At 53.7% G+C, this 25,725-nt stretch overlaps 9 protein-coding genes across 9 annotated transcripts in view; 4 read left to right on the forward strand and 5 right to left on the reverse strand.

Moving 5' to 3' along the window:
• Window positions 1-357: 357 nt before the first annotated feature.
• MONBRDRAFT_21885 (uncharacterized protein) lies at window positions 358-1,824 on the forward strand (the record flags this gene model as incomplete). The annotated part of the gene is made up of 7 exons (XM_001742027.1): window positions 358-424; window positions 521-598; window positions 762-844; window positions 948-1,022; window positions 1,149-1,205; window positions 1,513-1,582; window positions 1,685-1,824. 7 exons carry the CDS (start codon window positions 358-360, stop codon window positions 1,822-1,824), a joined length of 570 nt encoding a protein of 189 aa, XP_001742079.1.
• A 229-nt stretch (window positions 1,825-2,053) lies between these two features.
• MONBRDRAFT_30738 (uncharacterized protein) lies at window positions 2,054-4,732 on the reverse strand (the record flags this gene model as incomplete). The annotated part of the gene is made up of 11 exons (XM_001742481.1): window positions 2,054-2,268; window positions 2,373-2,523; window positions 2,665-2,751; window positions 2,828-2,943; window positions 3,289-3,367; window positions 3,508-3,642; window positions 3,719-3,821; window positions 4,023-4,099; window positions 4,212-4,301; window positions 4,537-4,600; window positions 4,689-4,732. The coding sequence occupies 11 exons, from the start codon at window positions 4,730-4,732 to the stop codon at window positions 2,120-2,122; spliced, it is 1,095 nt and encodes a 364-aa protein (XP_001742533.1). The 3' UTR covers window positions 2,054-2,119.
• Window positions 4,733-5,207: 475 nt separating this feature from the next.
• On the forward strand, window positions 5,208-7,064 carry MONBRDRAFT_30739 (uncharacterized protein; the record flags this gene model as incomplete). Its single annotated transcript, XM_001742028.1, has 8 exons — window positions 5,208-5,533; window positions 5,662-5,768; window positions 5,934-5,996; window positions 6,036-6,194; window positions 6,244-6,312; window positions 6,471-6,560; window positions 6,705-6,804; window positions 6,935-7,064. Exons 1-8 carry the CDS (start codon window positions 5,271-5,273, stop codon window positions 7,062-7,064), a joined length of 981 nt encoding a protein of 326 aa, XP_001742080.1. The 5' UTR covers window positions 5,208-5,270.
• Window positions 7,065-7,259: 195 nt separating this feature from the next.
• Window positions 7,260-10,900, reverse strand: MONBRDRAFT_13709 (uncharacterized protein; the record flags this gene model as incomplete). The annotated part of the gene is made up of 18 exons (XM_001742482.1): window positions 7,260-7,355; window positions 7,453-7,517; window positions 7,633-7,716; window positions 7,842-7,961; window positions 8,057-8,141; window positions 8,333-8,482; window positions 8,619-8,702; window positions 8,810-8,869; window positions 8,950-8,994; window positions 9,081-9,200; window positions 9,280-9,391; window positions 9,485-9,528; window positions 9,647-9,747; window positions 9,856-10,006; window positions 10,153-10,245; window positions 10,366-10,425; window positions 10,515-10,652; window positions 10,739-10,900. Coding segments are annotated over 18 exons (1,770 nt in total), but the record flags the coding sequence as incomplete, so codon positions are not given.
• Window positions 10,901-11,812: 912 nt separating this feature from the next.
• Window positions 11,813-13,916, reverse strand: MONBRDRAFT_30741 (uncharacterized protein). Its single transcript, XM_001742483.1, has 6 exons — window positions 13,751-13,916; window positions 13,350-13,446; window positions 13,123-13,214; window positions 12,613-12,909; window positions 12,426-12,491; window positions 11,813-12,334 (listed from the first exon to the last, which is right to left on the reverse strand). Exons 1-6 carry the CDS (start codon window positions 13,871-13,873, stop codon window positions 12,134-12,136), a joined length of 876 nt encoding a protein of 291 aa, XP_001742535.1. The 5' UTR covers window positions 13,874-13,916; the 3' UTR covers window positions 11,813-12,133.
• Window positions 13,917-14,207: 291 nt separating this feature from the next.
• MONBRDRAFT_4779 (uncharacterized protein) lies at window positions 14,208-15,684 on the reverse strand (the record flags this gene model as incomplete). Its single annotated transcript, XM_001742484.1, has 2 exons — window positions 14,208-14,415; window positions 14,648-15,684. 2 exons carry the CDS (start codon window positions 15,682-15,684, stop codon window positions 14,208-14,210), a joined length of 1,245 nt encoding a protein of 414 aa, XP_001742536.1.
• A 1,857-nt stretch (window positions 15,685-17,541) lies between these two features.
• Window positions 17,542-23,205, forward strand: MONBRDRAFT_4780 (uncharacterized protein; the record flags this gene model as incomplete). The annotated part of the gene is made up of 17 exons (XM_001742029.1): window positions 17,542-17,784; window positions 17,877-17,945; window positions 18,090-18,228; window positions 18,337-18,395; window positions 18,483-18,571; window positions 18,821-18,872; window positions 19,320-19,321; window positions 19,429-19,515; window positions 19,600-19,893; window positions 19,987-20,044; window positions 20,171-20,285; window positions 20,444-20,555; window positions 20,751-20,829; window positions 20,932-21,009; window positions 21,082-21,154; window positions 22,266-22,293; window positions 23,130-23,205. 17 exons carry the CDS (start codon window positions 17,542-17,544, stop codon window positions 23,203-23,205), a joined length of 1,653 nt encoding a protein of 550 aa, XP_001742081.1.
• Window positions 23,206-23,421: 216 nt separating this feature from the next.
• MONBRDRAFT_21891 (uncharacterized protein) lies at window positions 23,422-24,888 on the reverse strand (the record flags this gene model as incomplete). The annotated part of the gene is made up of 3 exons (XM_001742485.1): window positions 23,422-23,549; window positions 23,753-23,840; window positions 23,983-24,888. Coding segments are annotated over 3 exons (1,122 nt in total), but the record flags the coding sequence as incomplete, so codon positions are not given.
• A 680-nt stretch (window positions 24,889-25,568) lies between these two features.
• The window catches only part of MONBRDRAFT_2631 (uncharacterized protein), a gene marked incomplete at both ends in the record, with an annotated part of 1,187 nt that continues 1,030 nt past the window's right edge, over window positions 25,569-25,725 (forward strand). The window contains one exon of the mRNA XM_001742030.1: window positions 25,569-25,699. Within this exon, the coding sequence (XP_001742082.1) occupies window positions 25,569-25,699 (131 nt within the window). The remainder of the gene's footprint in view (window positions 25,700-25,725) is intronic.

A 25,725-nucleotide genomic window follows, 5' to 3' on the forward strand; every position in this document is an offset into this window, starting at 1 on the left:
TTTTTTTTTCTGCTGTCCTATAGCCGTCAGGATCACCTCCCGCCACCCTGGGCTTCCTGTAGAACCTGTCCCGACCGCCCTGCTGGCGTCGGTGGGTTCGTCTGAGATCAGAAACAACACTATGAACAACAACACTATGTGTGAACAATAATAACAAAGAGAGAGAGAGAGAGAAAGATATTTTTTTTTTTTGGAGGTCTGTGTGTTGTGACTGGTGATGTCAGCATTTTCTTGTCTTTTCAGTGTGCTTCTTCAAGCGGCAGCGCAGCGATTTGATTTGGTGCTCTCTGCTACTGACTACCTGCAGCTGTGCGTTGGGGGCGGGCGAGTGTGGGCGAACAAGTGTGACTCGTCAGCATGTTGCTGGTTCTATCGGCCGAGCATAAGGCCCACCTTCAGCTCCTGGGTACACTTGATCCGGCCAGTACGTGGGTTGCTTGCGCCGATGAGCCTGGCATCAATCGATCTCACGCGCCTTCCTCTTGCCCCGACCCCATGTCGTTCTCCATCAATGGTCTAGTCGTGACTGAGTTTGGCAACATAGCCATTGACTTTCTTCAAAATGGCACAAACCAGAAAGTTTACCAATCAGCCGCCAGTACGTGACCTGCGCGCACGTCAACTGAATCGCGCGCTTCGTGATCGGCGCGGGGGGGGTTTTTTTTTGCAACAGCCCCTCGCTCCCGTCTCAGCCATTCCATTCGCATCGAGCAATCCCAATTTGTGCAGCCCTGACCCCTCGGGTGTTCATCCTCCCACAGAGAAACTTGGTCTTCCCCTCACAGATGTCTCCAGTGCGGTTGAAGGCATCATGTTTCTTCTGCTTGAATGCGTTCGCTTGAACGTACGTGTCTCAGCCCTAGCCATTATCAACTTTTCTTGACGCGTTTACTGATCTGGTTCCGCGCAATTGGCCTGCACACCCTCATGCTCTCTCATGGCTTTAGATTGAGGAAACAGACTTGCACGATTCGCTTCTGACACTCAGCTTTCCCACCGAGTTTTCCACACAGCTGATCGAGGTGGGCGGACGAGCTTGCTTTATCGTATCTCTTTGCAACCTGTTCCTGCCCATCCCCCAAAATGATGTGGCACATGTCGCCTTTCGGGATCTCATCGCTTCACATCTCTTGATTTTACCGCGTCAGATTTACAAAACCCACCACGAATTTCTGCGCTATGTTCTTGACACTTTGGGACCCGAGGTACGAACGCCCAAGCCCCTCCACGAACAGCATCTCACGGGCTTCCCCTCTTTCTTCCCACGCCTTTTCCTGCACCCGACGCCCGACCCACAACTGAGCTTTTGTCTCACTTGAATTTCCCTTTCTACCTGGCCCGTGCTTTTGTCATTCAAGCGTGCCGAGTACGCGGACTTGCATTGGCGACTCGACGCCACGGTAAATCTGATTTTTCGTGCATCTCTAAACCCCGACTCCTTCTACCCTGCTCTGAGCCAATTTCTCATTTGTGTATGACCTTTGCCCCGTTCATGTGGATGTTTTGCATTAGGTGGCACAACGCTCCCTTTATCATCAACACCACTTATCCTGTGTGCTGCGATTGGACACCACCCGGCCTGGTTGGTTCTTCAGGCATTGGGTTGTGGGCCTTGGACGATCGAGCCAGGCACAGCACGTCGCAAGTTCAGCTCACCACCCTTGTTTATCCCATGCGCATGCAGGCGAACGTGGTGCCGTCCAATCCAATGTGCTGGAAACGGATGTGACGACCCTCTTACATGTGACACAACAACTGAAACAGGCCTTGAAGGAGGCAACCACCGCTCATCACCGCAAAGTCTCACGTAGCGTGCGCTCTTAAAAGCCAGCACGGCCTCCTTTGTTGAAATGATATTAAAACTTGTTAGATGCAGCTGAACCAGCCCTTGCATTCAATTGCACACATCTTCCTCAAGCCCTGCTGCTGATCTGGGCACCTGTTCAAGCCGGGAGTGGAGGTCACGCAAAATGGTGGTCCACACCATACATCCATGGATATGAATTCGAACGTGAGAGAGGCGGCCAAAGCGATGCGCAGCGGTGGGCAGCATACAAATCACAGACTGGAATTGGGAAACCATGATCAGGCCCCAGAGCAAGAAGATTCGAGCGGGCCTTTAAAGCGGCGTGCTCTCGTACATGGACTTGATCTCAGTGGAGCGCTGGAGCTGAGTGCTGCCCACATGGCGCCAAACTCGACGCGGGAAGAGAAAGAAGAAAGCCAGGACATGAACGCCAACCCAAATCACTCCCAGGACACAAACGCCTGAGTGATGAATGCGTCCAGAGCCCGGGTAAGACTGCATGTCACGGACATGTCGCAAGGCGCGCAACCAGAGGAAAAGGGCATGCACACAACAGGGCACTCACCAATCAAGTCAATCCAGCTCCGCGAGTCAGCATAGTGAGCAGCGATCACGTTCTCCGCCACAACGAGGATTAGGAGAAAGAACCCAAACAAGATATAGGCATCAAGCCAGGTCAGGTAGCTGGCATTGGGCAGGTCTGAAGCCACCACAAACTATTGCATTGACAAGACACCTCCAGTAAAAGGCAGTGTGCTATTGCTCCTTCAAAGAAAAGTGGCAAAACGGACAGCAAAACAAGAAAAGCAAAAACATTCGCCACCACAAGGCGCACCACAATCGAGTGGCTGGCATACCTTGACGGCAATGAGCGTGAGCAACAGCGTCAAAGTGACCGACAAGCGCGCATCCAAGACCTCGGTCTCGCTATCGCCTTCGATGGCCTGCACGCCGCACGGCCAGGAGCGGGAGTGAGGGGCGCTGAAGAAGACCGGCCAACGTGAGGGCAGGCAATCGAACCATGGACACGCCCGAAACAGCCACGATCCAGAAGACAGGAAAGACAATGTTCCACATGTAATACGAAGGCTTGCGCGCAACAGTGATGCACAAAGGGGCCAGCGGAAACGATTTGCCTAGGGAGATGTTGCCACATGTGGCCGCGTAAGTTTATCCAATCGATACCGGGCACAGAGAAAATTGGCATCATGATCACATGCCTGAGCTGCCATGGCGCGTGTCCGTGTGCCAGGGAATGGGCCAACTGGTGGCCTTGGAGCACAATGCGCATTCTAAGATACGTGTTTGGCCACGGCCACGAATGGGAAATGAGCAAGCTCAACAAGCCATGGCTGAACAAGGCGAGGGACACCAAAGTCTGGTGCTTTATATACAAAGTAAGAAGGATGTCTCGAGAAAGGAGCATTTCAAGGAAAAAAACACAAAAAACATGGCACGTGGTCGTGGCGAGTGAGTGCTACCTAAGGGCTTGTCGCTGCGAACATAACCACCAGCTACGCCATCCCAGCGACGCACTGAAGCCTTGTGTCGCTCATCATGCTGATATGCGCGTCCAATGCACCGGCATATGAGATTGCAGTCAAAATCGGGCACCAATTTTCTGAGCATGCCCATTGACAAAGTGGACCGTGCGCGGCGAAATACAGAAGCACGCTCAGGTTGCTAGCAAAGAAGCGCACCGGCATTTCAAGCTTGTGTTGTGGAAGGGGGTCCAGGAAATACTCAGTGTCGATGGAGGCTGAATACTCGAGGTTGACAATGCTCATGTAAGAAGGCACGGGATGGCGGCGGAATCGCACCCAGTTGTGGCGCCACTATGTCATGTCGTTCAGCCAAACTCGCGATGAGCCAAAGAAGCGAAACAGCGCCTCGGGTCCAAGGCGTACACACCTTGGAGCGCACAAGCAAGTAAAGCTCTTGCACATCGAAAGGAAAGTGTTCCAGCGACATGCGAATGGTAAAGCGACCCGAGACCTCGACTCGGGCCGTGACCCTACCACAGACAGCCACTCTGGTCAGGAAAGGCAATCTGTCTACCTGTTAGCCTGTCGCTCCGCTTTCCTTTCTCTTCTTGTCGACGAGAAGACAAGTGATGTGGAAACAAGCGCAGGCCATTGCCAACATCACAACACCACGCACAACATCCCTTTCGCCAGTCACGATCCCAAAGTCTCGGATATCGCCGGTAACAGACCAGATGCGACCGCTGGGGTTGTGATCGTAGAGGCCATCAATGTGTTGTGACAGACTGCTGGACTTGCGCCAAGTGATCTATGACAAGAGTAAGTTTGAAGACCGATGAGTATCGCAGACCAAAGATGGACGTCGACGAGGGAGAGGGTGTGCTCCCCCCGGCAGGCTGAGCGCGTGGGAACCAACTCACCTCAAATTTGCGCAATTCAACAGCGTTTTGAATCGTTAGTCGCGGGTTCCAAAGCGTAGACCAAGGAATGGTTGAGTTTTCATTGATGCCCTGCACACGTCTTAGATCAATGAGAAGAAGAAGATTGAACTGGACAGGCGCAGAGCGGTCAGGCGGCAGCGCGTTGGCGTGTGACGTACGGGCAAGCTGTCTTCAAGAACCTCCCAGCTCGTCTCAATTGCAAAATCAGCCGAAAATTGCTGAAGCGAAACCGAAGGAGGAGTAAGTGTACCCGCGCAGGGAGGGCGCTCCAAAGACAAATGATTGGCATGTCAAAAAAGCAAACCTGTTTGACGGTGTCGATGCTGGAAATGTTGTAGATGTCGTACCGGATAATGACATCCTTGGGCCTGATATAATTGCAAGTTGGTGGCCGTGAGATGCGTGAAGGCTCACATGGATCTCTGCGGTTGAGGATGCGGCCACGATCGGGCGTACGTTGATGGGTGGAAGCGATCAAGCCACTCAGGGTCCACTTCCATTGTTTCGGTGATCTTGTGAGTAGCTCTGCAAAAATCAGGCAGTTTCATCATACAAGTGAGCCGCCGGGGTCGACGAGTGGGTGTCGTAGGGTTTGGCGCGAAAAGGCGGTGTCTCGCATCAATCGCATCAACAGCCACTGACGTTTCACAGGCCGCAAACTTGACGTGTCTCTCGTCGATCCTTGCAATGCCAACCTTCGTCAAGCCAGACTGCGCACCGATTCGCTTGGCAGCGTATGCTCCCCTGTCGTCCCAAGGGGGCGGAACCACCGCTGCTGCTGCTGCTGCTGCTGGTTGAACCGACACCACTCGATGTTGTTGTTGTTGCGTTTGTTGGTGGTGGTGTTTGTTCCGCATCCGTCGATGTCAGATGAAATTGTCAGACATATGGTGTTCACACACACACACACACACACACACACACGTGAGTCAGAGCGGCGTCTGGAAAGAATTTTGTTGCGACGACGGTGACAGAGGTGTCAGTCAATCGGGCGAGGGCTTGACCAGGGTAGCTGGGCTTATCGTCGTCATCGTCATCATGGCAGCCGGGGCTGGTTCGGGTAAGAAACAGCAAACGCCACAGCGATCCAAGATGGGCGGGAAGAAGGATTTGGTCTTGGAGCTGACCGACGAGCAGGAGCAGGAGCAGGAGCAGGCGGATGAGCAAGTAGAGCTGGAACAGTCCCTGACACCGGGGATGGCCGAGGACGATGATGACGAGGCAGACCTCGATGCTCACAAGCGGATACAGGGCATGTCTCAGACAGACCTTGACACCTTCAATGCTGGTCAAAAGAAGCGGTGAGTCTGCAAAGGGCGAAGGAGTGCTCTTCCTTTCGGAACCATGCTCGTGAACCGCGGTCCTTTCCCGGGCCCCTCACGAACCACGACTCAAAGCACCACGACGCCCCGGCTATTGCCATGTGCAGGGGTTTGATTTACTTGAGCCGCGTGCCCCCCTTTATGAAGCCAGCCAAACTGCGTCATCTTATGCAGCAGTTTGGTGAGGTCGACCGTGTTTTCCTGCAACCGGAAGGTTCGTACTCCGCCACCAAGACGCCCTCATACACCAGCTATCCCCTTCTCAGCCGAACCAGGCGCCGCTCTTGAATTTGGCATACTTTCAGAATACAGCCGTTTTGACGAGTAATTCCAGGTGCTAACCTCTCCTTACTTTGCGTTATCATTGCAAATCGGATAGACCCCAAAATTCGGAAGCGGCGAGTCAAGAATGGAGGCAACAAAAAGATTAACTACGGCGAAGGTCGGCGTCAAATTTCTTCTTTGTATCACGCCAGCTTAGTCCAGATTCCCATCATACCACACACACACACACACACACACACACACACACACACACACACACACACACACACACTCTCTCTCTCTCTCTCTCTCTCTCTCTCTCTCTCTCTCTCTCTCTCTCTCTCTCTCTCTCTCTCTCTCTCTCTCGCCTATAACCGTCTTTTATGCTCATCGTTACGTCTCTTGAATGCCATGCCCTCGTCCAGGTTGGATCGAGTTTCTTGACAAGTCCATTGCAAAGCGAGTGGCCGCGTCTCTGAACGGCACAAAAGTCGGTCAGTACTGCTTTTTGTCTGCTCGTTCAGACCCCTTCTCCCTGCCACTCCTCTCTTTCCCTCCACATGTCACCAACTCGAGGGCGAAAGAGCTTCCAAGGTGCTCACACAAGGTATTTTCTGGACCCAAAACGATCTGTTTTGCTACACTTGAACAGGCGGCAAGCGCAACTCTTTCCACCACGACGACTTGTGGTGCATGAAATACTTGCCTGGCTTTAAATGGCATAACCTCACCGAGCGTATCGGTCCGTAATATCAGTCCTTTCCGTCTCCGATTCGCTTCGCAAATATCCACCATCAAGCGCACTCTCTTGCTGACCTGCATGCTCTTCTTGTTCACTTCTATGTGCTGTGTGTTGCATTGCGCGCTTGTCGCAAAACATCGATAGCTTACGACAATGCGGCCCGTGAGCGTCGCCTGGCCATGGCCATGTCCCAGGTGCAGCGCGATACCAATGCCTACTTGGATCAAGTCGTCAAAGCCAAGAGGTACGCTCGGGCTTCTGCAACTTCGGCCGTGTCAATAGTAATGCTCAGGACGTGTACTGGACACTCTTCGTAAGCTTCGGTCGCTGGATCTCACCATGCGTCTTGCTTGCTCCCGCGGTCGGAAATACAGCATTGAGACGGCCAAGAAGTATGGGAAAGCACCTAGTGCTGAAGGACACCGACCACGCCCTATTCGCCAGCGTAAGGTCATGGCCTCGGGGGCTGCGCCCTCATCCAAGCGGGCCAAGCCTGATGCCTAAAGGCCCTGGGCTCTTGTTTGGCAAATTTCAGCATTCGCTTCCCCCCTGTTTTTTTCTTTTCTTTTCTTTCTTTCTTCCTTCTCCTTTATTTCTTTGGTGTGAAGGCCGCGTTGGACAATGGATCGATGTGAGCTCGCCGTGTTTAGCTGGCATGAATTGCAGTTACAAATTAATCTTTGCATAGGAATTGGTTGCTCAGGCATCTTGGTCCGCGATTTCTTGACGCACACTGTCCACGATACTGGCATCTTCAATCGTGGGGGGTAGGGTTAAAGGCTGCCCGTCCACCATCTAGTTTATCAAGCAGCATGCATTAGATGCACGCCGTCGTTTTACGCAGGTCTTGTGGCACTATGTGCCACCAGGAGGCTAACTCGATGACACGTACTTGACGCAAGACCATGCGTAGCGTTTTTCCAGAACGCGTTTTTGGCAGTTGGCGCACCACATACACTATCCAAAATGAAAAGAGATTACGCAATACAAGGGTTAGATCAGGCTTGATGCAGGCCGGGCCGACATGACGGCCTGTAAGGCAAATGGCCCAGGTGATAGTGCACGCGCGCACCTCGCTTGAATGCCGCAACCGGCCCGACATCTTCACGCACTCGCTGAACCAACTCTTTGCGAAGTTGTTTCAAATCGTGATCACCTATTTCATTTTCGGAATCGAGCCACACAGCGTGATGTACATTGTACCCGAGACTATGTCAGTATTTGAGCGCCCCTCACAAGTGCAGGCTGATGTGTCACCTCCACCACAGTCCTTTGCATTACTTTCAAAGCTCTTACCAGTCTTGAGGACGACAAAGCCGACTGGAAGCTGGCCCTTGAGCTCATCTGTGGCACCCACCACGGCTGCTTCCACAACCTTGTCATGGGCAGTCAATGCACCCTCTGATGACCCAAAGCATGCGAGATGGTGGTTGTGGTTCAGATCGCGAGCGCCCAGTCAAACAAGTGCGAACATTGGCAAGAAGCAAGAGACGAACCCAAAACGCCAGTGGACATGCGGTGACCCGCCGTATTGATGACATCGTCAGTGCGTGTCAAGACATGCACGTAGTTGTCCTCATCCTGGGATTAACGTGTGAAACAAAGGTCGCTTCGTGAGTCCGCATAACAGCATAAATATCAACGTGACATGCGTGCGTGCGTGCGTGTGTGCGTGTTTGTTTGTATGCTTGTGGATGCATGTATGAAAGCAGCGGATTATGCTTGTTCGAAGCAAAGGTGTCTCAAGCAAACGGTTGCTCAGGAACACTAACAATAAAGCCGGCGTCGCCCGTTTGGTAATAGCCAGGAAACGCTGCAAGATAACTTGAGTCATAACGCTCATGATCTTTCCACAAAGTTGTGGCCGCGCCTGGAGGTAGCGGTAATTTAGCGACCAGGTTTCCAGTTTCCCCAACAGGCACCTAGGGAATATGTATGAGCACAGGCAGGTTGTGCAAGCAAACGAGTGAGAGGACCGCCTCGGTACCAAGAACCTTGTTCCTGCGCTTGTGCAGAAGCTTCAACTATTCACGGCCCAGTTCATGTGGTCCCACTGACCGTTTGCCCATGATCGTCCACAATTTGCAAATCCCAACCATGAACGGGCTTGAAGCAGGAGCCATACTTGATTGGCAAGTGTCCCTGGGGCAAAGGGGCAAAGTAGGAGCATAGATCCTGTGGGTGAGCTGTTCAACACAACGCAAACGCATGTGCAGACTTGTGGTTTAAGCACGTACGTCTTTGCCCACGGAGCAGGCGCTCATTGGCGAGCCAGTCTCAGTTTGCCAATAATTGTCTACAATGGGTTTCTGCACCAAGCATCAAAAGAGTTGATCAGCGAACTTTGGGCTTGTACGGCCGAGCAAGACGCTCAGGCAGACATGCATACCTGCAGGACCTGCTCAGCCCATTGGACTGAGGCAGGGTCTGCGCGCTCGCCTATGCGGTAGTCCAACGCGTGAGTGGTGACGCTTAAAGTCTGCGTGGCTCGTGCAGCAAAAACAAAGAAAAAAAAGTGACCTTACCAGCAACAAAAACAGTTTCAAGAGACGAGAGGTCGTGTTGTTGAACCAGCATGCCTTCCGGGTCCTCCTTCTTGATAGCACGGAGAGCCGTGGGGGCCGTGAACATGGCTTTGACCTAACCGAGCCAAAAGTCAAAGTGGGAAAATGTGCTTGATTCGTCGTCCAGGCTGCAAAACAAAGCAAGGGAAGCCTACCTTGTGTTTCTCAATGATGCGCCAGAAGGCACTGGCATCAGGAGTGGTCGTCGGCTTGCCCTCGTACAGCACCCCGGTGGCACCAGCCAACAAGGGGGCATAGACAATATAGCTGTTGATACAAGATCGGGGCAATGAAATTGAGGATGGTGCGCAACGGTCATGATCATAGAGGAGAGGCAGAGGTAGATTGCAGGTTGCCGACCTGTGTCCCACAACCCAGCCAATGTCCGAGGGGGTGAACATCACCTATCGAAAGCGAGCAGTCGAAAGGTTGGTCAAGCCGTCAGCTGCGAATAGGGTAAGAAAACAGCGCAACTAGTTGCCTGTGGCATGCCGCCAGGCCATGGCTAAACTTTGAGCGGACCTGGCCTGGATGGATGTTGAAAATGCTCTGAATTGTATCGGCAAGAACCACAGCATGCCCGCCGGCTTCTCGCACCACGCCCTTTGGCTTGCCCGTGGTACCTGGCGACGAGGCGGTGAATTGCAGTTGCTGTGAGAGCACGAATCATTCGGCAGGCACACAGTTAAATGTGGGTGTCAAGAGCGTGCTGCGCAAGGGTCTAAACTCACCTGATGTGTAGAGGACATAGAGCGGGTCAGTGGCATCGATGGGCACAGGCTTTGTATGACCAGCCGTATTCATGCAGTCTTCCCAATCCAGATCGCCAGTGCGGAGAAGGTTGGCGGTGGCTGTGTGGTCATCGCTGTGCTGAATACCCGGCTGCTGCAAATCCCGACGTAGTACAACCGAGTGTGGCACCTGAGGAATAGGCAGGTGGGCCCCGTTATAAGTGTGACCTGGCGCGTGAGCTGTGGTGTGATTAGCAAGTTGCACACTCTGCAACGGGCCGAGCATCTGATGCGCACTTTGAAGGTGCAGAGACGGTGGGCCTCATCCGTCAGCTTCTTGTAATTGACAGCTTTAACACCGTCTAGTCCGTGTGTGCTGCTTAGCACGGCCTTGAACGAATGAGCAGAGCAAGGCACACGGATTTGCCACCAAAACAGGCCGATCAGAGCCGTGACTGTGGACACTGCAAACCAGCAAGCCAAGAACATGACATTGACTGAAGGAACTACCTTGGGCTGGGCAGCGTCGATGCGAGTAGCCAGTTCTTTTGACGCAAAGCCACCAAAAACCTATTTTAGAGGTCCAGTATCAGCTGGGCTGCGAACATGCAGAGGTCATGGCCGACAAAGTTTGTCAACTAGGGGAGGGGGTATCGCACCACTGAGTGAATGGCGCCGAGGCGAGCACATGCCAACATCGCAACAATGGCCTCTGGGCACATGGGCATGTAAATGATGACGCGATCGCCCTTGGTGACCTCACAGCGCTCCTGCAGGACGTGAGCAAAGCGAGAGACCTACAAAGTAGAGATGAATGCCCGGGCGGGTAAGCCAAAAAAAAAAAAAAAATCTTTGAGATTCAGTGATCCCACTTCTAATTTACCTGATCGGTCAGATCGGCATAGGTAATGGCTTGCGAGATGCCCAAAGCCGGGGATTCGTATAGTAGAGCAGGTTGATCGGCACGGGTGGGCAGGTGGCGATCCAAGCAATTATGAGCCACGTTCAACTGCCAGCCTTTGAACCAGTCGGGCTTTGCCGGGTTCCCCGAGTAGATGCCCTACGAGAAGCAGGTTGAGGTATGGTGCCATGATCATGGTCCAGCAGAAGGCCCGGGCCCAAGCCAAGGGCAGAGCGGGCCCAGCCTCTGCCGGGCAAACGGCTTGTTGATGTTTTTGCCCGTTTCTTTCTTCTTTGGGTTTCAGTTCGGGCCCATCAGCTTGTGCAGCTGCCAGCCTGTTGGCAGGGCAAGGTGGCGGGCTTTTGGTCGAAAACACCAAATCAACCAACCTTGTCATCGTGGCGAAGGTGCCAATTGAGCCGATCGGCCTGCTGTCGCCAGTAAGCAGCTTCTGGGGCCAGCACATCCTTGGACAAGCAGCGCCGACTCCGCACGGCTCGCCAGCTCCAGCGGAGCAGCGGAGCGACAGTCACGTTCATGACCACTGCTCTCAACGAGAGCGTGTCAATAGGTCTTTGGGACAAGTCAAAATAGGGAAGACCCCGGATGCGAGAGTCCAAGCACAATAGTTGCCGAGCCGGCTTTTGCAAATGACCGAGCTGCCAGTGGCAAAAATTGCGCGCGGGTGCAGAGGGATGGGGAGCGAGCGGGGGGCGGGCTGGAAAAAGCAGCTGTTACATCGTGTTTGTTTGTGTCTTGCTTTTGTCATGTCCGCAATGTAATGCTTCCACACACACACACACACACACACACACACACACACACACACACACACACACACACACACACACACACACACACACACACACACACACACACCCAAAAAAAAAAGGTGTTTGGTCCGTCATCCATCACAAGCTTTTATACTCTGATCCGAAAGTTGGAGGGTCGCATCGCTCGCATTCATTCTGTTTGGGCACACGGGTGGACGGATGGGTGTGCCATTGGATTGGATAACATGGAGACCAGATCAGAAAGAAGAATGGAATGTCAAGGCAGGCTGGCAATTAGATTTGAATCGTGTCAGGACAAGTTTGACACGAACGAGAGCCGCACACACGCCCTGATTGTGCTCTCGAAGAACGGCGTCCACGACGATGACGCCAAAAACAAGTAAGAGCAAAAAGTGAAAATGAAAAAAAGGTCGGCTCGCCGAAGAAACGAACATGAACAGAATGGTGGATCAAAGCCAGAGAGGAGAGCAGCAGCATGATGTCGTCCTCTGCCGACCCTCTCCTTCCGCGCGGCGTGAGGAAAGACTGAGATGGCGTCTTGACCGACGGGATGGCCGACCATGTTGTATTTTGTGGCTTTGTCTCAGAGCACGAGGAACGCCAATAGCGCAGGCACAAGAGCCAAGAAAGGCACCAGCGTGGCCGTTGTGGCGGCGTTGAAGCACATTTCATCTGAAGTGTAAGAACCACCGGTGGCGTCCTTAATGCTCACGCCGTGGACGGTGTCGTATCGGTTGAGTTGGTCGACCGTCATCAGGCAGCGTGGGTTGGGATTCGCCTCAAACTATTGCAAAGGGGGGGCATTCAAGTATGAGTTGTGTGGTGGCGGCGGTGGCTGATGTACAAGTTGGTGGGGCAAAGGGGTCCAGGTTTACCTCGGCATCAGTGCAGGGGGCATTGTTCACCACATAGTAACCATAATCGCCCGCCATGTTCGGGGTCTGTGACAAAAAGCAACAAGGGTTGGTTGAATGGCCATGAATCAGCATCAGCAAGGCGGGTAGACCGAGGTGGAGCAAGGTTCTAGGTGATGTGGGGGGGCATTGCAAAGAGAAAACGTACGCCCAGCTCATCGGCGTTGAGGAAGGCCTCAATGTTCTCGACAAGGGAGCGCGAGTCATCGTAATAATCACGAGTGGGGATAATGATATCATCACCGCACACGTAGGGGTCGCGATCGCCAATAGCGTTGCCATCGCCATCGATGCAAGGCGAACTCTTCAAGAGACCGCACTCATCGAATCGGGTGCCATCACCAATCTTGCTCTCCGCCCACTCATTGCACACCAGCAGGGTCTGGCCGCGACCATCGGTAGCTGAGCCATCGGCCGAGTTGGTGTATTCCAGGTTGCGAACATACTGTGGTACATTCAACGCCAAGCGTCCATTAAAGATGGATCCCGCACAGTGCAAGGATAAAGGGTGAAAGGAAGCAGGTTAGGGACATGGCCCGCTTGATAATAAAGCATTACAAAACAAGAAAACAAGAAAACAAGAAAACAAGAAAACAAGAAAACAAGGAGGTGCGGAGGTGCGGAGGTGCGGAGAGGACATGGGGAGTGGGGTGCGTACATAGGGCTGCTTGGGGTCGCAGTTGAGACAGTAGAGCTGCGCAAAGGGGTGCTCGCGGACGTCACCCCGCACACGGCACGCAAGGCCCAGATCTACAGCATGCAGCGTGAGGAGGCTTGGATGGGATTGTTGCGAGAACAAAATCGACGCGTGCACGTCGTCGGTTTGAAGCCATGGTGGAAGAGATTCAATCTTGCGATCGGGCTGATTGGGCCATCGGAACCAACCTGTCAGAGTTGTGAAGAGCTCGGCATTTTCAGCATCACCACCGGGCACACAGCAAGCATTTTCGTTAAACTTGTAGCAGAAGCTCAAGGAGCGCGGCTAAAGCACGATTTTACAAGACGGGTGCAGGATGGTGAGCCGGGCAACATTGGCAGTGCGTGCCAAGCAGAGGCGGGCGGAGTAGGAAACGTTGTCAAGGCATAGAGGGAGCAGCGAGCATTGAAGGCGTGCCAAGGGCAAGGGCAAGAAAGCGACGACGCTTCGAACCGTCCCGTTATGTTGAGCACAACCTGACGACCCATCGCACACAAGCTCTGGCTTGTGCGATGGGTCGTCAGAGAGAGCGAAAGCGTGGGACAGAGAGCAAGAGGGAGGGCGATAAAGGGCAGGCCGAGCAACCAACCTCCTCGGGAACACGGCCCGTCATGACACAGGTGCCGTAGCCATCGTAGGGGGGATTGTCGGATTGAGAGAAAGCCAAGGAGGCGCAAAGCAGCACCAAGGCGACGGGTGTCCTGCCGATCATGGTGACGATGATCCAAGTAGTGATCCGATCAGCAGGGACTCACAGAGGGGGGCGGAGGTCAGTTAAAAGTCTCTCGAGCGGTGTCGTAGCGTGTGTGTGTGTGTGTGTTTTTGGCCAAACACATATCTCAACAACAACACCACGATGTGGGACAAGAGAGCGAAAAGGTTATTGCACTATCACATCACGCTGAGGTGGAAAGGCGAAGTGATAAGCTTTTCCTTTCCCCTTCTTGAAATTTTAAAACTACCAACTGTTTGTCTGACAATCCCCAGCCCGGAGAAGAAGAAGGCAGTGATAATATGGATTCTCTTACATTGCAGCTGTGTTCAGGTCAATCAATGGGGGTGACGTTGGCCGCGAGCAGAAAGGGCTCGCGAGGGTAGCGGTCATCCCAGCGATCAAGGAGCATCAGTGCAGCCAAGCGCCCAATCTCATCTCCCGACTTGGCGGCCCCGCCATTTCCTCCTACGGCTGCAAACAAGCCTGCGTGGAGACCCCGAGGGCCCACAGCTACGTTCGGGTCCTCCTCGTCGCCGATGCTGGGGATGTGGTCGAGAATGGGAAGCCCCGAGGGGGTCAAGGTCAAAGCGCAATTGCACGTGCGCTCAGCACAGCCCACAAGGTCGGGCATGGTGGCTTCCCAATGTTGTCGCAGGGCAGCCACGTCCGGGGCCCCGGCAGGACCGCGGAACCAAGCACGCTTGCTTGCAAGATCTGCTAAAGGATGAGCAAAATCTCCTGACCCCAGCTTCATCCATGTCGCGCGCATACCGGTGTATGGTGACCCACACAAGGCAGATGCTAAGATGAGTAATGCGGGTGTGCGATTGACAGCCGTGTGCACTACTATATTTGTCTTGCCCAAAGCGGGTTGAACGGCGACCAACCTTCACGTAGCGACGGCCATCCTCGTACTCAATTGGGGGCAACTGGTAGACATCGTCGCACAGGCCCGGCTCATGGGGCCCCAGGTCCAAAATGAGGCTGGGCAAGGACGCGAGTGCTGCAGCTCTGGGACCAGCTTCAGCAGTTAGATCAGTCACATCCCGGAGTAGAACTGTGCGCCCATGAACGTTCAAGGGCAAGCGATAGCCGGACAACAGGGCAGGTTCGGTAAAGGCGCCGGTCGCCACGATCACAGTTGGAGCACACAGCGTTTCCCCCGTGTCCAACAACACCCAGATCTGACCATCTCCCTGCCGCGTACATGCTTGGGCCGTGGCATTCAGGAGGGTAGCTCGGCTATCCGCACGCACACAGGCTAGCTGTGCCGCCACCATGCGTCGAGGACTGATATGCCCGGCTCCTCGAGCTTGATATAGACCCTCGCAGTGAGGAGGCAGTTGAAGTGCCGGGAAACGGACGCCGAGCGCCGCTCTGTCCAAAACTTCCGCAGACACGCCTTCCGAGATCACGGTGTGCCGCGCCTGGGCGTAGTAGCTATCTTTAGTTTGAGGTCGCCCAACCAGCAGATAACCAGACTCGGTGTAAAAGTTGACGCCGGACTGGACCTCCAGATCACGATACCGATCAATAGATGCTCGAGCCAGTCGCGACCAAACAGGATGAGCATCGATCGTACGGGTGATGCGCCCCTCATCGTAGTGGGCCGCGTAGCTACCCGCATGGGTCTTGTCCCATTGTGCGTGCGTGTTGCTCCACTGCAGGGCCGGCTCGCCAGGAGCCACCACCAGAACCCGCAGCCCCGGGTCCTGTATCAAACCCAAAATGTGCCGAGCACAGGCACTGCCTATAATGCCCGCCCCGACCACAATCACATCTGCCTCATTTCCGACACCCTCCGCCATCTTGGTGCTTCCAATGCACACACACGCAAAAAAACAACACACACACACACACACACACACACACACACACACACACACACAGAGCTATGATGTCGCAACAAACACAACCCGAATTTGTCAGAAAAACACACAGAGAGAGAAGAGAGAGGAGAAAAGCGTGTGCACTTTTGAGGTTCACGTGTTAGACCTTGAAATTTTTTTCAGCAGCGTCAGTTCGAACTTCTTGTGGTACGGCAGTCACCGATGCTCGCCAAGTAGCGGCCGAGATGGCACGGGCCTGTCCATTGTCCCTCATGTGTATGACTTTTGTTTGTTGATGTAGAGAGAAGGAGTGCGTGGTGTGCGTGTCGTTGAGCAAAAGACACGAATCGATCACATTGGTTTGCCGACGCCGACATGCCACCATCCAAGGCGAAGCCAGTCGGCGTCTTTCAGCGCATGCTGCGACGGTACATCAATGAGGTTGGCGCTTGATAGGCATGCCACGGAAGAGACAAAACGACGCAGTTCTTGATTGCTGACCGCCCAGTGCTGACCCTGGACGCTCTAGATTCTCAAAGACGACGAGGACTGGTCTTCTTGGACAGAAGATGGCATGCTTGCGGCTCTCCTTCAGCAGCACCCGTCAGTCTCCCCAACTTCCGCAACCTTTACACAGCAACTTTGGCTGGGCCTTTTTATTCTGATCTATCCAACAAACCAAACAAAAAAAAAAAAAAGTTGTTAATTGCCCTCTTCCGTACTGACAGCTTGCTTTCCGTTCATGCCTGCTGTCGCGCACAGCGATCTCAAGCGACAGAAACAGACCCCGCTGCGAAAGGAAGTGAACCAGGCGTTTGCTCATTGCCGGCAACAACTTGGTTCCCGATCTGGGACCTCGGGTCCTGCGAGCGACGATGGTCCCGACGCTCTCGATGATGCCGCAGATGACAGCGCCTCTGAGCCCCTTGATAATGCCCTCCCCGCTGAGATGATGACGGTCGATGTTCGTGACTGATGATGCATCCTTGCGTCGTGGGCGCACCATGTATGCTCTTCTCAGAGTTGGGCCCAGTAATCACGCTCATAGCTGCTTCCTGCTCGTATCCCAGGACAAATCTGGGAATGCTCTGAATCGCATGCTGCAGAGTCGCTACAAGGTCAGAGCTTTGAGCGGCTGTTTCTGAGCATCCGCCTTGATGAATTGGCTCATTCTTGCCGACTACAACATTGCTCGGCTCCGTTTGTGTCCGGCGCATCTGGCTTCCACAATGGCTCTTACCTTGCCATCGATGGCCAACGCTCTAGTCCCATACTGATACTATGCGCAAACAACAAGCCCAAGGTAGGGGCAACATATCCACGCGGCTTTCTTTTCGTTTTGTTCCATTGTTCTTCCTGTTGGGCGTTTTCTTCTTGTGCAAGAAGGCCTGGTTCTTGGGCACTTCGTTCTCGAACGGCTGTCCTCTGTTGTATCCCACTTGACTCTTCCCACCCACGTGTGTGCCTCCCCTGCCCATTCGCGACTTGGAGGTGGACCCCCAGCTCCTAAACGTGCAAAGCAGACGCTGGCCGCCTCCATCCTGTCCAATGCCGCCCTGGAAGACGACTATGGTATTGACTTTCTTGCTCCCAACACACCCTGCTGAACAGCCCCGTTTGAGCGCTTACCAGGTGGCGCTGTGCTTTCTGGTGGTAAACAGAGCCCGTCGCTGAGGTGGCGATACCTTCCGAAACTTACCGTTCACTCGGCGGCATCGAAGACTCCCTTCAAGGTTTGCAATCTTTTCGGCCAGAAGACCTGCGCTTTGGGCCAGACACGAGACCTTTTGTTGCCCGTCTTGACTTGGACGCTGTGGCATGTGCTGTCTCCTTGTCATGGATTTAGATATTCGCGAATTGGTAGAGTTGACCTTTACCCATCCAGAGCTCTTCCAGCATCTTGGCTTCCACCCGCCGCATGGTGTGCTTCTCCACGGCCCCCCTGGCTGTGGTAAAACCCTGTTAGCCCGGGCCATTGCAGGGGAGCTCCAAGTGCCCATGCTAGCTGTGGCGGCCCCCGAAATTGTGGGTGGAACGTCGGGTGATAGCGAGCGCAGCCTACGCAACCTTTTCCGACAGGTAAAGCTGGCCATCTTTCCTTCTTAATTCGACGACCCACGTGCTTAACTGCAAGGTGTTAACGACTGCATTCTTGCTTGCCGGCATGGCAGGCACGCGAAGTCGCCACGCAGAGCAAGCGAGGCGCCATTCTCTTTCTAGACGAGATTGATGTCATCACGGTACGGCCAGGGAATCTGGAAGATGGTTTTCTGCTTCTTTCCGACCCACCTCCTAATCTTTTATCTCTGGCTGCCACCCTTGTTCGATTCTTTGTGACTGCTCTGCGCCCTAACCAGCCGTTCAACGCGTTTTGTGAACCATAGCCCAAGCGAGAGACTGCCCAGCGTGAAATGGAGCGCCGCATCGTGGCACAACTTTTAACTTGCCTGGATGGCCTTGCCATGCACGCGGACGAAGACCAACTGTATCCCGTTATGGTCCTAGGCGCCACCAACCGCCCCGGTCCGTGCGTTTGCGTGCATGCGTGTGGCGCCAAGCAAGCCTTTCAATTTTGTTTGTTCACAGTCTTTCTGGATCAATCTTACCGTACTTGAACCCTTGTACTGGCAGATTCGATTGATCCAGCTCTTCGGCGCGCCGGGCGATTTGATCGCGAGATTTGCATGTCGGTGCCTGACGCCAAGGCGAGTTGCTGGAGGAATACCATTGCTTGTCAGAATCACGAGTGCCGAGCTTACCCACACGGTTTTGACTAGGCACGGGTTCATATTCTCCACGTCATGGCCGATAAGATGCGCTTAGCATCGGACGTGGATTTCCAACACCTCGCTACACTGACGCCCGGGTAGGATACCAACGATGCGTCGTTGTTCACGCGGAGGGTTCGATACAAGCGCTTTGTTCTGACACCTGAGCGCACGATCCACCCTTCTGGGCAAGATCAAGTGGTTTGCACTTGCGTGCAGCTGCTTTTCCCGAGCAGACTTGTTCCTCTATCCTTCTTTGCCGTTGTCGTCTTCTTTGCCGCCTTTTCGCTCCTGACCTGAAACAGCACACTCAGCCTCACCATGCGGTCCTTGGTCATACATTCTAGCTATGTTGGAGCTGACCTAAAAGCCCTCGTCAATGAGGCCGGTATCAACGCGGTTAGCATTTGGCTGTCTCGACTGCTACTTATTCTATGCGTAAGGCCTGTGCCTCAAGGCTTTACTCGCTGACTCGTGTGCTGCTGCTTTTTGTTGTCACAAACGGATGGTCAGGTCTCGCGTGGTTTTCATGCACTACAAGAGCAGCAACAAGAGGAAGAGAAACCAAAAATCACAACAGAGAAAGCATCCTCTCCTTCAATCACGCCGGATGAGCCACTACTTGAACAGTCATCAGTGAGCACAGTCGAAGGAGCGCCCTTTATGAACAGCACAGCTGCGAATAGGTCAACGTCTTTACCGACTTCGAGCGCAGTCATTGCAGCATCGGCCATGTCTGCACGCTCACGAGCAAGTGACTGGCTGCGAGCTGCACGCCAGCCTTTTACCGAGCTAGAGCTCGCTGGATTTTCTGTGGCCATGGCTGATTTTCTTCTTGCTGTGAAGCGGTCCGTTGCGGCCGATGATAACATTGCGCCTTTGCAGTTTGACGTCTGTGCTGGATGGCCAGGCACTTCCCTCGGTTGCCTCCTCATTCTCGGCCAATTTTGTTTAGTGTACAACCGTCCGCAAAGCGCGAAGGTTTTGCCACGACACCCAATGTCACATGGGCTGATGTCGGCGCACTTGATCAACCTCGCGGGTAAGTTGTTTTGAGCTTCATGAGTAGAATCCGATTCGTGGATAAATCTGAACAAGGCACTGTCTGTCACTTGTGGACTCGCAGAGAACTGGAGGAAGCCATCGTTTTCCCTCTCAAGAATCCCGAGCTGTGCGCCAAGCTTGGGACCCGCTCGCCTCCAGGTGTACTGTTGTTTGGTCCCCCAGGTTGTGGCAAAACGTTGTTGGCCAAGGCCCTTGCGAATGGGTGTGCTGCCAATTTCATCAGCATCAAGGGTCCAGAACTTCTGAACAAATTTGTCGGCGAAAGCGAGCGCGCCGTGCGACAAGTCTTTCAGCGCGCTCGCACCAGTAGTCCATGCATCGTCTTCTTCGACGAACTTGACGCGTTATGTCCCCGGTTCGAGAGTGTTCCCAGCCAGTTCATCTTTTCAAATTGCGCGTTTGTTTTGCTTGTTTTCATCGACAGCTAATGCCCTGCTTGTTCGAATAGCCGTGATGATGGTTCGTCGTCGCGTGTGACTGAACGCCTCGTCAACCAACTGCTGACGGTCCGTGTATCATGTCCGCTGCCGTTTGAAAAGTCTGCCTCGTACTCGCCTTGTCTGCCTCACCCGCGCGAGGCAGCCGCGCAAAATAAGACGTTGAGCTCATCAATTCTCACGTCATCGTCCTAGGAATTGGATGGTTTTGATACCGACGAGCGGCGCCAAGTCTTTGTCATTGGTGCTACCAACCGTCCCGACATGATCGATCCGGCCATGCTGCGTCCCGGCCGCTTGGAGAAACTTGGTGTGTGTGCCAGGGCTCACATCTTCACTTTGCTAGCCCGCTGGCCTTGTTTCGTGCATATGCCCTTGAGGCGCTTTTGCTTCAAGGCCTCGCTTGCAGGCGATTTTGCCTTGCACTTGCTACGAGTTGAACATGAATTCTGCGCACCTGGTGTCTAGTTTACGTGGACTTACCCAACGAGGTGGCACGACGTGAAATTCTGCAAACCCATTTGCGGCATGTTGCCGTGGCAGATGACGTCAACTTGGCCGACGTTGCTGGTGACGAGAGGTTTGTTGCTGGTTTTGGATGTGGGCTTGCTTGCAAGATCAAATGCGTTTGGTCGCGCGCCTCGCGTGTGCAATCGTGTGCGCGGCGCCTTGTCCTGTTGACACCTCTTCTCAGCAAGCCTTCTTGGTTCCCGGTCAAAGGCTTGCCAGCCGACAGGGCACTGTTGTGTGCTCATGCTTTGCTCTTCTTTTTCAGATGCCAAAGGTTCACGGGCGCTGACCTGGCAGCATTGTGCCGTGAAGCCGGTTTTGTAGCTTTGCGCCGCGTCTTAGCCGTAGGTTATCGCGGTACACCCACATTGGGAAGGGGAGGCTGGGAATCGGTCCTCGTGTCCGTCTCGATCTCATATTCTTGTTGCTCATGGGCATTCCTGCAGACCAGCGGCAAGGGCGTCGATGCCGTCGTCGATGCTCCAACTATCCTCAGATCTGACTTTGATGGTGCTTTGGGCAAGGTGTGCAACAAGCTTTTGACGTGCCAATCCCAACGCCTGGCCACTCATCATACTGCATGCATGTTGTCGCAGGTGCAAGGTTCCGTGTCTCAAGCAGATCTCAAAAAATATCGTGCAACGGCCGCCAACATTCGTGCAGGCGCTAGTGCGTAGGAGCGTGCCAGCAAATACCGGAGCAGAACAACTAGCTTACTGTGGCCATAGCTCCATGTGCGATTGCAAATTCAAATCGTGGTCCTCTTGGCGTGTGTCGTGTGGACCCATACTCAGTTTTGCATGCGACGTTTGAGTCATGTGGCGGCCACGAACAAACAAATCACAAATCGATTAATGCACTACGCTGCAGCACTTGGCTCATGTAGCTTATCTATTAGCCTGGTTCTAAACAATTGTTCGGACTTAGCTCATCGTAGGGCTTGAAAATAGTAAGAAAGTTTAATACTGCGATGCTCCAATCCGGGCAATAGCTCGACCATGATGTTCTCAGCTAACATGGCAATAATGGCACGATTCTGCACCTCGTCCTGAGCCAGGTCAACGAGGTTTAAGAGCCCATCTCGGCAAGTCGTCGCCCCTATTACAGTGGCTAAAACACGGGGGGGATGGGCACTGACAGCCGCCCGTACTTCGTTCAACGTCGGCTGCTGTTGTTGTGGCGGCGAAGTGGCCACGTCGGACACGGAGCGGCCGCGTGTCTCTATGTCGCCATGTGCCGGCCGATTCTCGGCCTTGCCGTGCTCAGTTGGGACTGCGCTTGACGAGGTTGTTTGTGAGACAATGGCACTGGCTGCGGCCGCCGAGGTTTGCAGCATGGCCTGAATCATCTGAAGCACAGGCAGCATCTGCTCTTCCTGCAGCTGTGCTTCTATGCCCTCGCGAGCAAAGCGACTGATTGACTTGCCATAAGCCAGCTTTGCAAAGCTAATTAAGGAGCGGCGAAAGACCTTGGACATGTGCTGGAGGGCAAACACCTCTTCAAGCAAAGCAAGAAGGGCAGAACCAAGATTATCCTCCTCTTGTGGTGATACGGTGGGGTCGGTGTCAGCGGCGGCGTCAGCTGGGTTTGCTTTGTGCTGGTCAGAGATGGAGCGATCCAGGCTCGAGTTGAGCGCGCTGAAAGCTAGATCGGAATTTTTGCCCCGTAAAAATGCAAACCAGAGCTCGCACTCGCGCAATTGTTCTGAAGCTTGCATAGCGTCCAAAATTTGCTGTATATCGGCTCTGCTTGGTGGGGTACGATGGTGTTTGGCCGGCAGAGCCACGGGGAGCTCAAAAAAGCCCAGTGTGAGAAAGGATTGGACGATCTGGCGAAACTCTGCCAAGGTCTTGTACGCAACCCATCCGTTTCGGGCAGAGGCGCCTTCGGTAGACGGACGGTGAACGGCAAGTTCCAGCATCCATTCTCCATCATCGCCTTCAGAGAGTGTGCTGAGCTCCACACGCCATTGATCAATGGCGTTCCAGTATTCATCGGCTCCCAAGAAATAAGATTCAAGCAGTTGCATCTGATACCGAATCATATCCAGCTGCTCATGGGCTTCCGAGTCGAAAACGCCCTCAATACTGTCAGCAAAAAGCTTGCCTTCGAGCGAGCGCAGCTTGACTGACATGGCCTCGTAGCGCTCTCGAGAAATGCTCTCGGCGTCATTTTGCACTGGCTTGGCCTGGCGCGCTGCGTGCGACACCGACCTGTCGAGCAAAGCCAGAGCGGCAGTGTGAGTCGGCCCCCCTGATATCCCTGATATGGAATGCACAGAGCCGGGCCCAGCACAAACGTACACACGATACTGCGGCGAGGTCAAGAACGCGTGATGTTCCGGCACCAACAGGCGATAGATGGCCGATTGCAGGCGCAAAAGCCAGAAAGCACCCTCCTCACAATCACTTCGAATCTGTGTCATACACAATCGTACAGATGCGTCATACACCAACAATGACCGTGCCACACTCGGCGAGTTGGCATGGAGCAGAAATTCATGGGTAAAAAAAAGTCGTACAAACCTGTTCTTCTGAACGTCTTGCAAAGAAATCGCAGAACTGCTGCTTCAGGCTGCTTGAAATCTGTTGATTCCAGTGGGATACATGACAATGTGTGAAGTGGTGGAGCAACGGCCCATCAGAGCAAGGGTGCACACGGGCCGGGCATGGCCAGCAAGGGCTGTCAAGAATGAGATCGAAAGGCTGTCGAGACAATGACGACCAGGAACGGCAACACACCTGAAAATACTCCAAATTTCCAGCTGCTGCCAGGATAAAGGCCGAGACGTTGAAGACCATTTCGGGGTTGACACGGCGTTCTTCACTAAGCTCCTATCCGCGAGGGCCGTTCAGCGAGTCAATCAACGCCCGGTGGGCTCTGTGAGTGAGAAGTGGCTGCTCAAATCGAGTCGTGTACATCATGCGCCGCTTTACCTTGCGTAAGCGCTGCATTGCCAACCAGCACTGCATGTGGGTGGTCATGTGCTTTTTAGCGAGAAATTCCATGAAGTAGCTCAAGCGGAGGCCATCGTCGGCAGTCTCGTGTAGTGTGCCACCCAATTCTAAAGGAAAAGAGGTACACATGTCAGAGGTCAATGCACGGGTTTATCAAAGTCTGGCACCAAAGCTGCTTCTGAGGCGGCGCTCAAAAGATGTGGAAGCAACCCTGGCTATAGGGAACATCATACTGTCCAGCCCCTGTGTTGAAGCATGGAGCAGGCCAGGTCAATTCAGCTCATGTCATCCCGCTGCTGTCATTTGATACCTGATCGGCCAGGAGCCATATCCTCAGAAGTGTAGGAGCCACCAAGGAAGATGATGCGGCGCTCACACATGGACTTGGCTAAAATGCACTACACCAGAGTACCAAGACGTGAGGAGAGAGAAAAAGAGAAGAGAAGAGAAGAGAAGAGAAGAGAAGAGAAGAGAAAGCGCGCGCACACAGCCCCACCACGCCTGGCTTCATACAACCGCCATCACGTTGAAATGGGTCACCTGGTTCAAGTATCGTTGACGGCTTCGCTTTTTGGGTTTGCTCTTGCCGTGGGGCTCTTGTAAATGGGGTGGAATCTCAGCCGCTGCGCCAGGGTCAGAGAGCAAGGCCTCGACATGTTGTTCCTGTTGAATCTGCAGAATCTCGTAAATGATATGGAATCGCATATCAAGCAACTCTTCAACATTGGTGCAGGCTTGAATGCGCTTTACAAAGCGCGCATAGTTTTCCGAGTAAGCGTAACTCTTGCGAGGTGCCGAGGGCCCATGAAAGTATGCCGTGATACACTGATTCAAGTAGTTTGGTGCACCAAATTCACGCTCGCTGTACAGAAGTAAAGTCTGAACCAGGTCCGTCAGGAGGGTTTTGGTCAGGGTGGCGCGAAGCGAGGGTGCCCCCTCGGTCAGAAGAAGTACTAGAGCTTGTGAAAGAGCCCGGGTGAAATCGTGGAATGTCTGGGGCGACAGCATGCTTTGATGAAGCGTCCTCTTGCCCATTTTCCTGACTTTTAGCACAATTGTGAAGAAAGGCAACAGCCGCTCGCGTGTCACCGTGACTGCATCAAAGTCTGCCAGAGCCAGTTGCAGGCTATCCACTGCGTGTTGAAGGGCCTCACGGGCGCAAAGGGGCACCGTCTCTTCTTGGTAGGTAAGCGGGTCCCACCAACTGCGCACATATTGCTGTATAACCTCATGAATCAGGTCCGACAACGTGGCCTGCACTGGTGGGGCGCGACTGATGTTGTACGAGCGGGCGCGAATGGAGGGCGCTGTTATGGTTTGCAAGGTCACTTGACGCACATGTCGAACATGCGCAGGAACGTGATCCGTGGCGATTCGCCACCACGTAGCTGCATAACCCCCAAGCAGCAATCCTACTCCAACCACCACCATCACAAGTAGAACCATGATGGCCACTGCTCGCCCACCAACCAATCAGCCAAGGTCAAACATCATCCCAAGCAAGCGCGATGGCAAGCACGCCAGGATCAATCAAGTCAAGGTTGTGTGAGGAGCTGCTCATCAAAAAAAAAAAAAAGAAAAAAAAAAAAAAAAAAGATGTGATGAAACTAAAATTTACATCGGATGTTAATTTTTATTGTCAGACTGCTTGCAACCGTTGGAATCCGTTTCTTTCTGTCTTTCGTCTCCGACTGAGTGAGGGAGGTTCAGCCCCCCCTTTTCCACCCCCGCCTACCTCCGGCACATGATCTTTGCACACTCGGGGATAAGAAGTATCCTTTTCCACAAGCATGGAGTGTGCCAACAAACGCGCAAAGATGCGTGATGAGGCGATTGAGGCGTTGTTAGACCTCTGTGACGACTTTCAAGAAGATGTCACGCAGACAGCAGCAAGCGCGACGGTGGGCACAGGCGATCAACCCAGCCCTGCTCATTCAGCAACGGGGCACCTGCTGCCCTTTTCAGAACCTAGACCCGCCGCCCCTGGACTGCAAAAGCGCATCACAGATATGTTTGGCTGGCGCCGCCCACCTCGACGTCAGGTTTTGAGTGACTTGTTGGCAACACGGGATACGAACCCCGCCTCGCGGCAACGGCGTTGCCCGTTTTACAAAAAGATTGCCGGCACGAGCTTTGTTGTGGATGCTTTTACTTATGGAGCTGTGCCACAGTGTACGGCATACTTTCTCTCGCACTTTCATTATGACCATTACGGTGGTCTAACGGCTCGCTTTGATTGGGGGCCGCTATACTGCAGGTGGTCATCGGCGCACCTGTCCCCCA

The sequence above is a fragment of the Monosiga brevicollis genome, genomic scaffold (assembly GCF_000002865.3).
Source record: "Monosiga brevicollis MX1 MONBRscaffold_2 genomic scaffold, whole genome shotgun sequence".
In the NCBI taxonomy this organism is placed as follows: Eukaryota; class Choanoflagellata; order Craspedida; family Salpingoecidae; genus Monosiga; species Monosiga brevicollis.

Bases quoted from the DNA above. Each gene is read 5' to 3' on its own strand.
- MONBRDRAFT_30741 (XM_001742483.1), bottom strand. From the start codon at position 13,873: ATGATCGGCAGGACACCCGTCGCCTTGGTGCTGCTTTGCGCCTCCTTG. The intron at 13,215-13,349 runs GTTGGTTCCGAT...TGCATGCTGTAG, and splicing joins GCTCTTCACAACTCTGACAG to ATCTGGGCCTTGCGTGCCGT. The intron at 12,492-12,612 runs GTACGTTTTCTC...TTTTTGTCACAG, and splicing joins TCAACGCCGATGAGCTGGGC to ACCCCGAACATGGCGGGCGA.